Source organism: Eptatretus burgeri, chromosome 2, assembly GCF_056783735.1.
Source record: "Eptatretus burgeri isolate ZD-2024b chromosome 2, Ebu_testis_v1, whole genome shotgun sequence".
Lineage (NCBI taxonomy): Eukaryota > Metazoa > Chordata > Myxini > Myxiniformes > Myxinidae > Eptatretus > Eptatretus burgeri.
The window spans coordinates 35,969,608-35,987,221 of NC_140962.1; the positions used below are offsets into that span (position 1 = coordinate 35,969,608).

General features: G+C 41.1%; 1 protein-coding gene across 5 annotated transcripts in view; it reads right to left on the reverse strand.

The window, feature by feature from the left end:
* LOC147031804 (phospholipase D1-like) overlaps positions 1–17,614 on the reverse strand; it is a 204,162-nt gene continuing 186,548 nt past the window's right edge. For all 5 annotated transcript variants that reach the window (XM_085867743.1, XM_085867750.1, XM_085867745.1 and 2 more), the window contains 3 exons: positions 17,256–17,409; positions 16,458–16,575; positions 1–4,996 (listed from right to left, as the gene is read on the reverse strand). In XM_085867743.1, coding sequence (XP_085723869.1) covers positions 4,772–4,996; positions 16,458–16,575; positions 17,256–17,409 — 497 coding nt within the window. In that variant the 3' untranslated portion in view covers positions 1–4,771. The remainder of the gene's footprint in view (positions 4,997–16,457; positions 16,576–17,255; positions 17,410–17,614) is intronic.

The window sequence follows — 17,614 nt, forward strand, 5'->3', positions numbered from 1 at the left end:
TTGAGCAAAACAGCATTTTAATGCATCAAAACCGCAGTAAGACCATGCAGTTTCCAATGTATAAACCCTAAGCAAAGCAAAGCATACAAAACAGACCTAAAAAATAAAAATAAGGCAAATATAACACGTCATGCCACCAGAACCCAGTGTCCATTCTGGAAAAGGTTGAAACATTTGACAATATTGAAACTGGAATGCAATGTGGTGAAAAAGAAAATCACCAATCGGTAGAAAAATAGCTTTTTGTTGCCCAAACTGCGAATAAAATTTGCAAATAAACTGTACGCAAGTGCCGGAAGACTGGATATGTGTCAACATGTAAACTGCAGCATCAAACCTGCAAATACATTTCGATCAAAATTTGAAATTTCATCTTCCTGGCCAGTTTGCTGCTTGTTGAACGAGAATGTTTGTGTAAGGGGGAAAAAAAAACAAACAACAACATCGAGTATGAAAGGTTTAAGCAATTGACGTTTTGCAAAACGCAACACGTCACTGCTCCTTTATGGCAGTCGTCATGCTGATGAGCACAAGTTGTTTTTATCAGTGGCATGCAAACACGTTTAGCAGCAAGTCTTGGATTTCTGACCTCTACCGTAACAATGATGAAAAAAGAAAATTTGAGGAATTAAAAGACCGTGAAAAGTCTAAAAGACGTGAAGGTATATTGTAGTGCTTGCCATGAGCTATCCGATTCCAACCACATCGGAATAATCTCCATTCCATCCAAAACCCCACAAAATCTGGACAAAAATCACCTGATCCAAGTCTTTTTGAGAAAACATGAAAATGAAGGTGTTAGCCGAAATGCTAGCAAAGATAGGGTGACATGAAAATGGCTTCCTTGTCCGTTAATCTGCACCTGTACCTGTACACAAACTCAACATTTGTTTGCAACATCTCAGTTGACATCTAACTATGAACCCGGTGATCAACAACCTGCTCTACGTGTCATTCACATAATTTGCAGAAGTTGAATATATAGTATTGCATCAAAACTGTGATGACGATATGTAAACAGTAGTCGAGTTGTTATAACAAAGCAACACAGGTGCATAGAAGATCGTGAACCTAAAGGGACTCTCTGGGTTAGAGTTGGTGAATATGACCAGAATCACACTTTTTGTGAAGTTAATTGTGTGAACAAATAAGAAATAATTATTTAGTTTTGCATGCTTGCTTTTGAGCTATATACCCCTGGGTTTTAATGTTGGGCCGACTATAAACTGTCACCCTGGTGTTTCGCATGCAGGGAGAGGCATCGAGGTCTATGCTGTCCATCAGACGGATGTGAAGAGGACCCGTTCACCAACACTGGCCATTGATGGATGTCAAATTTATTATGGTGTCTTAATTGCAAAGAATAGGTGAGTTATCGCCTGCAAATTATAAATTCCTGCCACTTTCAGTGGAATATTAGTGATGGCCAAACGGTTCGTAAAAGGTCTCGGCCTAAAAGCTTTCCCAGGTCGATACCTCAAGAAGGTGGGAGTAATTGAAGTTAGTAAAAGTAGTTGTTCTCGTAGTAGGAGTATATTGTTTACTTCTCCTTCAATCTGGGTCGGTGATGTAATTTTGCTCCAGCACACGGATCTGCAATTCTTTTTTAACATAGTGTCCATACATACAAGCCTGAACAGAGTAGCATCATGGTTGTGGATGTATGAACACAGCATGACGTGATGAACCACTAATCTTCTTTCGTTCTTTCTCTTTTGGTTTCGCAAGTTGTAGAAGGAACCATCAACTATATAAAACAGAGGGGTGATTGTATGCATGCTTGTCAGTTAACTACTCTTGAGACCCTTGGGTTGATCGACACCAAATTATCGGGGTATACTCAGGAGGGGGGTCTCCACTTAGGTTTTCCATTGAATAATTTTCAAAAAGAAAAAAATATTTTTATTTTTGGGATTTTTTCGGTTATTTCATAGGTTTTATTATTTGGAGTATGCCGTTTTGATCAATACCATTTCTTTAATATATGACAAATATTATTAAGTGCACTTCCAAGAATGTGCTGCAGCACATTGTCTGCTGAGAGCGGGAGTACCCACGTGTGTGTATGTAATATATATATATATATATATATATATATATATATATATATATATATATATATATATATATATATATATATATATATATATATATATATATATATATATATATATATATATATTGTGCTTGTAAAGAATTTAAAATAACAACAGAAATCTCAGTGACATGACTGATGCTGCAGCATGAATAGAGCAGTGGGTGGAGAAAGGAATATATAATTAATTAAGCCAAGGCATTATTTTATTAACAGAATAACACTTAGTTTCATGGCGACAATGTATAAAAACAATTGAAAATGTAACCCGGAGAGTTCCTTTAACCAACATGTGTGTACGAGATGATGCATTTGACAAACCTGCCCAGCTTGATCAAAATCTGCCTCCAAACAACTTTGTTTCCTCTTTGGAGCTCACTCGTGCGTGGACTCCCATCAGTTGCTTATCTTCTACCAATCCCAAGTCAGACCAGTGATGGAATACTGCTCCCATGTATGGGGCAGTGCTCCTCCGTCAGTCATCAGTATTGCGCATCGCATCCAAGCCAAGAGTGTCCGACCGATCCTACTTTGTCCAGCCATTTCCAACCTTTGGCCCACCAGCGAGCAGTCTCTTCTCTGTGCCTCTTCTACCACTACTATCACCGTTAGTGCTCTGTCAAACTCTCTGTTTCTGTCCCTCCTCTTCACTCTGTTTGTAACACCGTATACTCCAGCTTCGACAAGAAGTCACCCATTCTGCGTTACCCCTTTTTCCCCTCCGTATTCCAGACTTGCAACATTTGAAGTTACAAATCAATCGTCGAGATCTCATTCAATTATCACATTTTCCCATCTTCTTTCTTTATTTTTTTTCACATTAGAACCCCTCTTTGTTTTCAGGGAAATAAGAATATTTATGTTCGATATAACCAGTCCCATATAATGTCTTCACACTGACTGTTGATTCCACTGTTATGAGTAGAATCAGCAGTCAGTGCAAGACGGTGTCGATTTTGATACATTTTAAATGTCTATCTTCAGTCTAGTATTATTAGTTGCAACAGCGAGCCTTGAGCGAGAAAATAAATAATATTGCGTGGCTATTGATTCTGGAAATTTCTTCTAAGAGTAGTGTCACTGAAAAAAAAAGGGGTCTTGGGACTTTTGGGATGAACATGTAAAAGATAAAATGAACATGCATGTGAGCAGGGACAAGTGTAAACGCCCTCACATATGACAACGGGAACCTAGCATCTTCAATAATAGAGGAACACATTCAGGGACATAAGAGCTAATCGTCACCATCCACACCCTTCCACCCAAAAATAAAGCAAAGCAGAAAATTAATCAAAACAAACAAAAAAAAACAACCGATGCTATTCCAGTTTATCTCAACGCCGAACCAAAGTTAATCACCAACGGCAAAGTCATCCCAACTGTGATCCCAGAATCTTGGTCAAGCTATTCCCACGCCTAACTGGGATATTGCAATGAGATAAGCAGATTAGCGGAGATATTTCAAATGTTGTTTCTGCATCTTATTTGCTTCTACTCGTATTCCGATGGAAATCAATGAACTTCGTTATCCCCATAACAATTCCTCCGGTCAGGTAATGTCTGCGACCCTCTCCATACCCCACAAAGTTCTCATTAACTTGACGAAGCCATCATGATTATCCCAGCAGGTATCGCAGCATAGTTATCCAGCACCTCATGGCTCGTTACTTAGTTCACGGCTCATTGGCAGAGTTACAGCAAATAAACTAATTATATATAACCCAAAATCAATCCCTGCCATTGCTGATGGCATAGGGCTGTGTGACAGCTGATAGCCCTTTGAATTTTCAGCAAAGAAAAATGAGATCGAAAAATATTATGATGAAGAAAATGCGATGACTTCTTTAACGGCCACAATTATCCCACCTTTCTTGTGGGGTCGGTCAGGGAAAGCTTGGCCCGAGTCCTCACAAACCGGCTGGTCAGGCCTGACGTTTGACAAGTCAGAGTAGGAATTTGTAATTTGGCCACGGTGCTGGCAATAGCCTGCCTACTCTTCGCGAAGGACACCGTGGGATCTTTAACGTCCACCAACGAATTCCGGCAGATGGGACGTCTGTTTAACGTCCATCTGTGGGACGGCACACACGTTGATGAATCGTCCTGCCTGTGAAACACCGGGCTGACAGTTTATAGCTGAGTCAGGAATCGAACCCAGGCTTGACAGCTTGGAGGCGAGTGTGCGTACCTCTATGCCATCCTGCCAGCTCCAAGCAAATGAGATGACTCGTTAAAAAACAAAAGTCCTGCTTCTTTCAGTCACAACACGTCTTTGATGTCATGTCGTATACATTCCATTCTTTTTCACGTTGTGCACAACAGAAGGCTGTTATAAGAAATATTTGAGATATATGGTCAGTGGATACTGCTGGCAACTGCCTTATGTGGCCAAAATGTCCTTGGCTGATTTTACTTGAAATAGTCTCACTTTGGAAATAACCTGTTTCTGTGGCTGGTTTTGATTGTTAGAAAAGGTGATCGTAAAAGTCAAGTTTTACCGAAAAAAAATAATAAACCAGGAAGTACATTCTTAAGGGAATCAAAGATGGCCGTACTACAACACATGCAACTGTGTACTTCCTCTCTGCACGGTCTTCAAAAGACCTCATGTTCCTTTGACACAATCATCCCACCAGATTTCACGTTCAGCACTGCCGAGAGCCAAACATTGCCCTCCTAAGTCCACAGCTCCGTTGGCATAATTCCCTCTTTGGTGTGGATGGCTGGCATGAGATTTTGTTCCTGCAGGAAGAGTAGTGGAAATTGCACCAGGAAACCTTGCACGCCTTTGAGCTTCTGCCGAGCCTTGTCTCCATCCTGCTCTACCAAAGCATCATGGGTGTCCTTACATGCGAGCTGCTCTGAGTTCAGGATGAAGTCAGAGGGGATACATTTGAAAACCTGCAAATAGAGCAATTACCAATGAGTAGAGATCGAGTGTGCACAAAAATGAAAACCAACTGTTTTGTTCTTTCTTGGCAAGCCTCAAGATAGTCAAAGACAGGATACGAGTTAAGGAGATGCTGAGTATGTTGATGTGAATATGCGGTGCTTCGTGCTCGGCCAATGAAAGAGAAAGATGGCTTGAAATGATCGTGTTGGCAAGAAACGAGGAAAGTTTGAGTTTCATTGAAATTGAAGAAGACAACATTAGTACGTACAGTCTTACTGTGCTTCCTGTGTAACGGCGACAATTCCAGGGCTAGACACAGTAAAAAAAAAAAGAAGCAAGGCAAGCACAATGCCTATGAAGTTGAATGGTAAGAAGCAATGGTATCGAGATCGGTGTCATTGGTATAAAGGTAAATAATGTGGTTTATTGGGATGGAAAGGTAATTTATGGAGAAGAAGATGGAACAGATCTATGCAGAACTCTTGCATTAAATATTTTTCTATACAAGGGTTTGGGTTCTATAAAGCCAAAGTACAAAGTGAAACAGGTATACAGACTACCAAAAGGTATTGGGGTAGGTAGGGGGGAGGAGGCATGGTCAGATACAAGGAAAAAAGGAATAATCACAAAAAGGAGTAAAATTGGCATGCAGAGGAACAAAATGGGAAAAGAACAGGAAAAAATGTGTGTGTGTGTGTGTGTGTGTGTGTGTGTGTGTGTGTGTGTGTGTGTGTGTGTGTGTGTGTGTGTGTGTGTGTGTGTGTGTGTGTGTGTGTGTGTGTGTGTGTGTGTGTGTGTGTGTGTGTGTGTGTGTGTAGATCGTGGATGTAGCATAGGTGAGTGCATGAGATTGTGATGGACAGCACATTTGAAAAAATGAAGTAAAGAGGAGAAGACAATGGATACAAGGAGATTATTCCACAATTGAGAGAATAAGGGAGCAAAATAATGCAGGTGGGCAACCAGCCTGGACTTGGAGAGGCTGAGCAGGTGATGGTTTCTTGAAGGACAGGTGTGATCTAGGATGTCTCAGAAAGGGCAAAAGTAGGGGTTGGCAAGAAGAGCAAAACCAAATGTAGGGTTGAAAAAATAGAGAACCCACCAAGTTCCTACTGGTGTGTAAGGTAATCCCAATACAATTTCAATGGTGTGAAAGGATGGGCTGATCTGAAAATGATCTGAATGCAAGCCATTAATCATGACACAAATATGACTGAGAAAGTATAAAATCCAGAAAATGAGAAAGGAAGGACGAAAATAGAACAAAAGCTGAGTACAGATCGAGAGTCAGATGTCAAACCATATTTTATGATTGAGTAATATTCCAAGACTTAATAATGACAAAATATATTCAAATGTTAAAAGGAACAGTCACAGTTGTGAGAGAGAGAACAGAGAGAAGATCTGCGGTTGATCACGTTGAGTAAAAAAAGAACACACACACACACATATATATATATATATATATATATATATATATATATATATATATATATATATATATATATATATATATATATATATATATATATATATATATATATATATACATATACATATACATATATATATATATATATATATATATATATATATATATATATACATACATATATATACATACATAAAAATACTAGCATATACCCGTGCTCCGCACGGAGTTGTATGAGTGGCAAAAGGTGGATGAGGCATAATAGTTGATGTTATGGGAAGCTGGGGAGGGTGTCTTTAGGGATGTGATGCACTATGGTTACCTGTCCTTCGTTTTCGAAAGGACCTCCCTGTAGATGACATTTTGGGTGAGTGTCTTGTTGCTGAATAGTCCTTGTGAGGAATTATTGTCCACTTTGATAGATATATAGGAGTAACCTCTTGCACATGAAAATGCAACATATAGTTGGCCATGGGAGAACACAGGGGCTGGGAGGTATATTCCGAGTTTGTCAAATGTTTGGCCCTGGGATTTGTTTATGGTCATCGAGTATGCGAGTCTGACTGGAAATTGCATCCTCTGCAGTGTGACTGGAAGATTGGCGTCTGATGGGGCAAGTTGAACATGATCTAGGCCTAGCCCGAGACTGAACAGGAGTGGTGGAGGGTGAACGAGAATCAGAATGCAAATTTCAATGAACGGCACTTTTTGGCGCACATCTGACGATCGAACACCGCTGGACGCTTTAATTTGAAGATCACACACGCAAGACACAACACAGGTAATGATGGCGGTTGAGAAACGTCAAATTATGCGCAGACGTTAACAGAAATAATATTTAAAAAAAAATAAATCTTTACTTTAAATACAATGTTTCTTGTTACATTTTTTGTGTCAAATTCACATGCAGAAGGTTTTACATTGCAGACGCTGTTTTTGAGGAATAGCATTACGCCTCTCGGCGGTGACGGTCTGTCGACGACAGACGTAATAACATCAGCGAATGACCGATGATGTCATGACAGAATTACGCCTCTCAGCGGTGAACTCACACCATGCAAACGAATGTAAAAATTAGAAAATCGCCCAAAATTCCCAAACCTGTCTCTGTCTGGGGCGATCTCATATAGCCTATGCTGTTCATTAGACCACAGAGCACCCGCATGCCGAAAGTGGCGACAATCCGTCTGGCAGTTTGGAGGAGATACGTCAAATTACACGCAGACGTTAACAGAAATAATATATATATATATATATATATATATATATATATATATATATATATATATATATATATATATATATATACACATATACGAGGTGTGTTCAAAAAGTATCCAACCTTAATTTTTTGTGCGTAAACAAATGAAGCTAGGGAGGCGTGGTTTGGTGCACGTATGTAGGCGATCCTAATTCGTATGTGTGAATATTTTCCCGCCTGCAGAAGCTGTCAGTCGCCGACAGACCGCCAATGAGTGAGGAAGTGTAAGTGAGCGCCGTCGGATTTTCGTTTTTGACAAAATGACGGATCACTGTGGTCTCATTGCCAGTGATCACCGTGTTGAAGAAGTTGGAGATCGCTGTTCAGTCTCCAGCATGTCCTGTGCGATCTCCAAACGGAGTTGCTTCTGCTCGATCGTTAGCAGCTTTGGCACGAACTTCGCTGAGATTCTCCTGAAGCCCAAATCCTCAGTCACAATGGAATGAACGGATCCATTGCTGACGCCCGCCTCGTCTGCAAGTTCTCTGATCGTGATTCGACGATCCTGCATCAGCAGGGTCCTCACTTGGTCAATGACGATCTCATTTCGGGATGTTGAGGGCCTACCAGAACGTGCTTCATTTTCCACTGATGTGCGACCATCTTTGAAGCTGTGTGGTGCCCATTGCTTTGTGTGGTACATATATATATATATATATATATATATGTATATATATATACAGTTGACTACTCGTAAGTCGTCAACATCGGGACCGAGAAAAAAGTGACGACTTAGACGTGTGACGACTTACGCGTATGCGAACATTCATGACTGTGGGGTGAAGGATGAAGTCGCGCGTGGCCTGGACACGTATGTGTGAGAGGGCGCAACAATCTCGAAGCCGGCTATTGTACCAAAAGGGAAACACAATCCTCGGGGCATAGGTGGGGATTCATTGGTGAGTTGGAAAGTGATCAAGCAAAGATGGAATTCATGAATCAGTTTATCAAAAGTAAAGATAATGAAGAACTGTAAGACAACTTGTAGACCATCGGTGATGGTATGGTGACAAATTACATGACACACAGTCATCGTGGTGATGACTACCACTCAATGCCTATGTGTACGTGAGTGCGGTAATGTACAAAACAAGCCAATATGAAACTATTATTGGACTTCAACACGAATCTCGATCGATCCTTTACTCCTTCGCGAAGTAATCCGTTATGTTTGACTGCCTCAAACTCTTGGGCATCTGGTGCATGAGAAAGGACTCAAACCTGTCATTGTATTCCATGATGTTGTCAGGGCAATCCTCCACCGAAAGACAGCATCGGCCGAATATTTGGCCGAATTGGCCGAAACTGAATATTTGGCTGAGCCGACATTTGCCGAAACCAGATGATGAGCGCGTCATCGACATCTTCAAAGGACACACATTTCACACTTACCACCAGCCTCGCGATCTTCTCCACTTGTGCAAATATCTTGCCCTTATTCTTCAAGATATCGTTCAATGTCTGCCGTTTGATGTCCAACTTCTCAGCTATGGCTGTTTTCTTCATCAGTGGGTTTGCCTCGCAAAACTGGATATTGTCGTATTTTTCTTGGTGGGTTTTAGTTGTAAGCTTGTGCTTAGTCGCCATTGTCCCGCCTGCAGTGCGATCAACGTGTGTACGCAGTTATAAATAGCCTATCACTGACGGTGTAAACCAATGAGCGAGCATCACGATTCCATGAAATCAGGCTTCTCACGAGGCAGCAGTTCCATGTGACGAGTTAGGAGTGGTAATTTACTGGAGTTTCCATTACGCGGGAACGGATAACATCTGACGACTTCGACGAAGTGATGACTTAGAGATGACGACTTACAGAGGGATGACCCTTTATTCAAAGGGATTTAACATGAGATAAATTCGGGACTTTTTGACGCTGCCGACTTTGGCGAAGTGACGAGTTACATGCTGCCGACTTACGCCTTGTCGACTGTATGTATATATATATATATATATATATATATATATATATATATATATATAAATATATATATATATAAATATATATATATATATAAATATATATATATATAAATATATAAATACATATATATATATATAAAATATATATATATATATATATATATATATATATATATATATATATATATATATATAAATATATATATATATATATATATATATATATATATATATAAATATATATATATATATATATATATATATATATATATATATATATATAAATATATATATGTATATACATATACATATATACACATATATACATATACATATATACACATATATATATATATATATATATATATATATATATATATATATATTGTTGTGGATTCCGCGCCCGCCGGCGTGCTGACGGCCACGTAACTCGAATCGCGGCACGTCGCCCACCGGACGGACAATCCAGTCGTGACCCTCTCGGACTAACGCCGGGAACCAGTCACGGGTGGACCTTTCGGTCTCACCGCGATCGAGCCAATCAGCCCCCGCGTGGGATAGGGTTGCTCGCCAAATTCGACCTACCTAAGTACCCACGCGGAGGGTAGACCGGGCGATCGCACCTCGCCGCAGGTCGACTTCGGACACGGGCCACTTAAGCGACCTGTTCCGTACTATCAGAATAACCGAGCGGTGTTATCGTCGACCTCGACGGTTCGATTAATTATCGGGCGTATTCAGCCCACTACCAACCCTTTACGTGAAGCAAGATGGGGATTCAATAGAGGAAAAGACGAAGCGAAGCGGGAAACAGTTCAACACAAAGCACATTTATTCGCGGCACACGGGAGCACACATATACAATTCCACCAAATGCACACAGAAAAGACACAATGTAATTTACACAAAAAGCAAATGTAAAAGCGAAAACACCGACCGACTACCGAGCCGATAAAATACCGACTACCGAGCACACCGACCGACTACCGATACCGATAAACACCGACCGACTACCGATACAAAAATACCGACTACCGAGCACACGGCAACACTTATACAATTCTACTTCACAGACGGCGCCGACAACACATACCCAAAACCAAGGAAAAGAATACCCTCAAGGATGAGGCGGGCCTGAGGCCGAGACCGGGTCGCGCCTACCCGTCTGGTGATGAGACGCGGAGCGGCGATGGTGCCTCAACTCCGCGGGCCTCGCGGACAGTGTCTGGTAGGGGGTGGGAAAGGGGCCCCCTTGGTCGCACTATCTCAGCGCGGGGGGAAACAGGAGGGGGTTGCTGATGCTCGGGGTATAGAGGATTTTTATTATCCCGCGACGAGCGTCTCCACCTCGGCCAGGTCGCGCTGTCGGCCTCCCTGGGGTGCAGCTCCCGACGCGAGCACCCCCTCGTCTGGTGTCGCTGCCTTTCCACAGCTCCGTCCCCTCCGTTCCGACTCCAACGCACACGACGACCAGCTCCTTCTTGCCAACTCCACCGCCCGCGAAGTCTTGACTCTCTGTTTCCGACTCTCCTACTCTCCTACTCTCCGCCTCTCGACTCTCTGGACTGACGAACACGGTCCTTTTATCAGCCCCGTAGCTTCGCCCTCTCATCTTTGACCCCCTCCCTTCGACCTTTCACCTCGCTCCCCATTGGCCCGAGAAAAAGTGGGCGTGAAGGCTTTTGATCCATAAATTTGCATATATCGATCGCCCTGGGGCGGGGCCACCCGCCCCTCGCTCACCGATTGGACGGCAAAAAGTGGGCGTGTGTCGTTTTTGATCCGTTTTTGAAGCACAAAATCCGTGATTTTGTACACGCTGTTCGGCGCGCGCCCTGCACGAGTCCAACACCGGTACCCACAGCGGGGCAAGAACGGTGGCGATGCGACGGTTGCGAGGTGTGACGGGAAGGTCGTGGCGGTTGTGGTGAAGCGGCGTTGTGGTTGGTGGTTGATGTTGTGGTTGTGGTGGTAATCATGGCGGTTGGTCCAAAATAAAGATAGCAAAAGAAAAACGGCTATCCTGAAGAGTCGCAGCACGCATAAATGACATGTATTCCCACTAGACAACGGGTTTGGGCCTAACTACACATGTACTTACCGAGATACCTCACCTAAGGGACCTGAATGGTGGTTTGCGAATTTGGTAACCACAACAATATATATCTGTAAAAATTAAGAGAACACTGCAAAATTATCAGTTTTTTTTTCTGGTTTTACTATTTATAGGTATGTGTTTGAGTAAAATGAACATTTTTGTTTTCTTCTATAAACTACTGACAACATTTCTCCCAAATTCCTAATAAAAATATTGTCATTTGGAGCATTTATTTGCAGAAAATGACAACTGGTCAAAATAACAACAAGATTCAGTGTTTTCAGACCTCAAATAATACAAACAAAACAAGTTCATATTCATTTTTAAACAACACAACACTAATGTTTTAACTTAGGAAGAGTTCAGAAATCAATATTTTGTGGAATAACCCTGATTTTCAATCACAGCTTTCATGTGTCTTGGCATGCTCTCCACCAGTCTTTCACATTGCTGTTGGGTGACTTTATGCCACTCCTGGCGCAAAAATTCAAGGAGCTTGGCTTTGTTTGATAGCTTGAGACCATCCATCTTCCTCTTGATCACATTCCAGAGGTTTTCAATGGGGTTCAGGTCTGGAGATTTGGCTGGCCATGACAGGGTCTTGATCTGATGGTCCTCCATCCACACCTTGATTGACCTGGCTGTGTTGCATGGAGCATTGTCCTGCTGGAAAAACCAATCCTCAGAGTTGGGGAACATTGTCAGAGCAGAAGGAAGCAAGTGTTCTCCCAGGACAACTTTGTACGTGGCTTGATTCATGAGTCCTTCACAAAGACAAATCTGCCCGATTCCAGGCTTGCTGAAGCACCCCCAGATCATCACTGATGCTCCACCAAATTTCACAGTGAGACACTGCGGCTTGTAGGCCTCTCCAGGTCTGCGTCAAACCATTAGATGACCAGGTGTTGGACAACGCTGAAAATTGGACTCATCAGAGAAGATGACCTTACTCCAGTCCTCTACGGTCCAATCCTTATGGTCCTTTGCAAACCTCAGCCTGGCTCTTCTTTGCTTCTCATTGATGAAGGGCTTTTTTCTTGCTTTGCACGACTTCAGCCCTGCCCCTAAGAGCCTGTTTCAAACCGTCCTCGCTGTGCACTTCACCCCAGCTGCCGTTTGCCATTCTTTTGGTAGGTCACTTGATGTCATCCTACGGTTGGTGAGTGACATTCAAATGAGTTGGCGGTCATCCTGGTCAGTGGAAAGTCGTTTTCGCCCTCTGCCAGTCTGTAGCTTTGTTGTCCCCAATGTCTGCTGTTTGACCTTGTTCTTATGAACTGCCGTCTTTGAAATTTTAAGGATGGAAGCAACGTGATGCCCACTGTATCTCTCTGCCAGTCTGTAGCTTTGTTGTCCCCAATGTCTGCTGCTTGACCTTGTTCTTATGAACCATAGTCTTTGAAATTTTAAGGATGGAAGCAACGTGATGCTCACTGTATCCCTCTGCCAGTAAAGCCAGAATTGAACCCTTCTTTTCCTCACTCAAAACTTTACTTTTCAACTCTTTTGGCATGGTCAATAGTTATTTTTTTGATTCCAATTACTTTTGAGGTACTACTAGCACTGTTTTTGGCACCCAGCTGGTCCAATTGCAAGAGGATAGTGATGACCACAGCAGTGGTTTTTATACTTATCCTTGTTAAATAAGATTCGGTTCAGGTAATCACCTAATCAGTACCTCACTCAGTAGAATGAGGTGTGCCTGTGTTGGAATTCAACAGACACTGGAATGGAATGGCTGCCATACATGTAGAGATGCTGATTTAACTTTTTTTGGAGTGGTCTCTTATTTTTTTTCCAGAGCTGTATATATATGTATATGGAAAAAAAAAAAATATATATATATATATATATATATATATATATATATATATATATCAATATATAATGTGTGTATGTGGAAATATATATATATATATATATATATATATATATATATATATATATATATATATATATATATATATATATATATATATATATATATATATATATATATATATATAATGTGTGTATGTGGAAATATATATATATATATATATATATATATATATATATATATATATATATATATATATATATATATCAATATATAATGTGTGTATGTGGAAATATTATATATATATATATATATATATATATATATATATATATATATATATATATATATATATATCAATATATAATGTGTGTATGTGGAAATATATATATATATATATATATATATATATATATATATATATATATATATATATATATATATATATATATATATATATATATATATATATAGGTCAGGTAGGTCAGGTATGGGAGCATGTGCCAGAACAGCACGTCGCTGCGTCCACTTTCCGCCGGTACTCCAGGGGCCTTCGTCTGGCCATCCCCCAGGCAGATGCCAGGCCCATCCCCATCTCCTTGAGATGATGGTCAACCTGTTGCAACCATGAGGCACGTGGTCGACCCACTGGCCTCCTCCACTCATGAGACTCCCTCGCTGAGAGAATCTGGTGAGCAGGATCAGAGTCAGGAAAACGAGCCACATGTATGTATATATATATATATATATATATATATATATATATATATATATATATATATATATATATATATATATATATATATATATATATATATATATATATATGTATATATATATATATATATATATATATGTATATATATATATATATGTATATATATATATGTTGTTACGATGTGGAAATTCACAGATCACCATTCAGGTTCCCCGAAGATCAGTTATGTTGATAAGTGTGTGTCCAGATAAGATTCCCCAACAATGTCTAAAGGGAATTATTCATGTACCGGGCTGTGCATCTTTGAGTTAGCCATTATTCTGTTCTGTCTTTTATTTCAACCAAAACAGCATCTCAACAACCACGCCATCCCCACCACAGCGCCAACCACACAACAACCATGTCACCACCACCACCACAACAGCATCTCAACAACTCCCGCCCAGACCAAAAGAAGAGCCAAGCCGAGGTCTGTTTGAATTTTCCCTCAGAACGACGAAAAGAAAGAATGTCTGTGATCGGACCAAAAGAAGAGCCAAGCCGAACCCCCCCCCCGGAATGTCCCCCCCCCCGCGCGCCGAGAAGGGAGGGGCGAACACCAGGGGCGATAAAAGGGCCACGTTGGATCGCCAAGAAGTCAGTCGAGTTGAGGAGAGGAGTCGCCAGCAGTTGAGGAGGGAGTTGGCAGCTGGCGGTTGCCGAGTGGGTGAGAGAGTCCCTCTCCTTGGTCTCTGTCCTTGGTCTCCTTGGACGTTGAAGGCTCCATCGGAGGCGCCGTTGGAGTCGAGAGTGGAGTCGGGAGCTGGTGGAGACCAGTCGAGTGTGGGCGGACACACCGAGGGTCACCGGACCAGGGCCCAGCGAGTCACCACGAGGGTGGCAGGTAACCTGCACGACCTCTCAGAGCCTTGCGGTCATCCCGGCTCCGAGGAACATTAAAGGCCTACGGGCCCTGTTCTCCTTTTTTTCCTGGGGTTTTTGCATGGAAGTCTTGTCCACTAAGTAGAACTGTTAAGTGCCTGTACATTACGTAATAGAACGGCTGTAGATCTTTTTGCTCGTGTCTTGTCCCTTACCACCATTGTTTGTATATGTGCATGTATAAATAAATGTCATTGTTTGAATATACACCTGCTCGTTCGTCCCTTCTTCCATTGAACTGCCATAATTGCGTTCGGAATAAATAGCTGGTTATTTAACACTGATTAGCTAATCGTGTCCAATGGGGCTTGGCGATAATACACCGCTCGGCAATCGCAAACGGAGCGAGCTGCTTAAGCGGCTCGTTTCCGAGCAGGTCCCGTTGAGGTACAACCTCGCGGTAGTCTGCCCACGTGAATAATTAGGTAAATCGACAATTTGGCGATCGACCCTGTAGCGCGGGCAGAGCATTGACAAGGTTGTGGTGTGGTTAAAAACACACCCGTTGCTGGATTTCGGCATTGATCCGAAAGCTACGACTGGATTGCCATGGTCGGTGGGCGCGCGGCCGCAATTACCTAAAAGCGGTCGCCCGCACGCCGGGGTGGCAGAGATCCACAACAATGTATATGTATATGGAAATATATATATATATATATATATATATATATATATATGTATATATATATATTATATATGTATATGGGAATATATATATATATATATATATATATATATATATATATATATATATACATATACATATACATATATATATATATATATATATATATATATATATATATATATATATATACATATATACATATACACACACACACACACACACATATATATATATATATATATATATATATATATATATATATATATATATACATATTATTATAAATGTACACACACACACACACACACACACACACACACACACACACACACACACACACACACACACACACACACACACACACACACACACACACACACACACACACGTTGAGTATATAATCTGTGCTTTGTCAATCTTATATAGGATCAGTATACAACCAAAGGGGATTTAAATCATTGGAGGGAAGCAGGTAAAGCAAGGAGCAAGCAGCAGGTGTACAAAAAAAGAGGAACTTGTCGTACAAACTATGACTTGAACATTAAATTTGAGACACAAAATGTAGTAATCGGTTGCATTGTTTTCCCGATAAGATTTTTGGATTGAAAACAAAACAAAATGCCAAATATGGTTTTACCACCAAGAACAAAAACATCAACAATGTTGCCACACCTTATCAAATATGGTTGCATTGCGGCCAGCAGTCACTGTCCAGATGTCTTTGAAGAAATGTTCGCTGACAACATCAGAGATATCCACATTTGGCTGATCCAACAGGCCCAAAATCAAACTATAATGGGGGTGTAGGGAAGCCGAGAAATAGCAGGAACAGGAAACAAATGCGTGAACAGACAAATAAATGGTCAAATGATATTTTTATGGTTTATAATTTAAAAAAATAAAGATGTTAGTAAATGATAATGAGGTGACCCAAAGGTCTAGAAACCAGAAGATGGAATGACATTCATTTATCCGGGCTGACAGGATGACCCAGAGGTACACACACTTGCCTCTAAACCATGTAGCCTGGGTTTGAATCCCGGCACAGCTATAAACTGTCATCCCAGTGTTTCTCGGGCAGGGTGATTCATCAATTTTGTGTGTCATCCTTGGATGGACGTTAAATCGGGAATCTCATCTGCCAGCATTAGTTGGTGGATGTTAAAGATCCCACTGTGTCGTTCGCAAAGAGTGGGCGAGCTATCGCCAGCACCCTGGCCAAATTCCAAATTCTTGCCCTCACCAGCAGAGGGCATTGCATCAGCGACAAAGCCTCAGCCAATGATGCTACCCCACAGGCTTGTGCTGCATTTGAACGAAGGAGATACATTTATCCAACTGATTTAAAAAAAAAACAAAAAAACAAAATTCAACTGATTGAAATCAAATCAATTCAAAAGTCTTTAAAGAAATGAGAATAAAAAAATAAACCAACTATGATAAAAAAAAAAAAATGTCAACTGTGCCTACCGAAAACAGTTGTTGCGCAAAGAGCCAGCAAACTTGCCAGCCTCGTATGGCTGTCCATCCATGGTCGATGGAACGAACTCTGTGTCAGACACCACCACAGCGAGCTCGCTATCTCGACGGCCAAGCATACTCCGATCATTTATGTTTGCCGAGCCTGGAAATGTGTTCAAACAAGGAGGCAGCATTCATAAATTAGTAGTGCATGCACAACTACAATAAAAAACTAGAGGGGGAGCACTCGGGAGAGTGCAAAACCTCCGCCGCCAATACTGCTGGGTCACTCAAGTGAACCTTATATCTCATTCATTAAATATGATGTCAACAGTGCTGAGAGTTATAGTTCTTTTCTCCATTTTTTT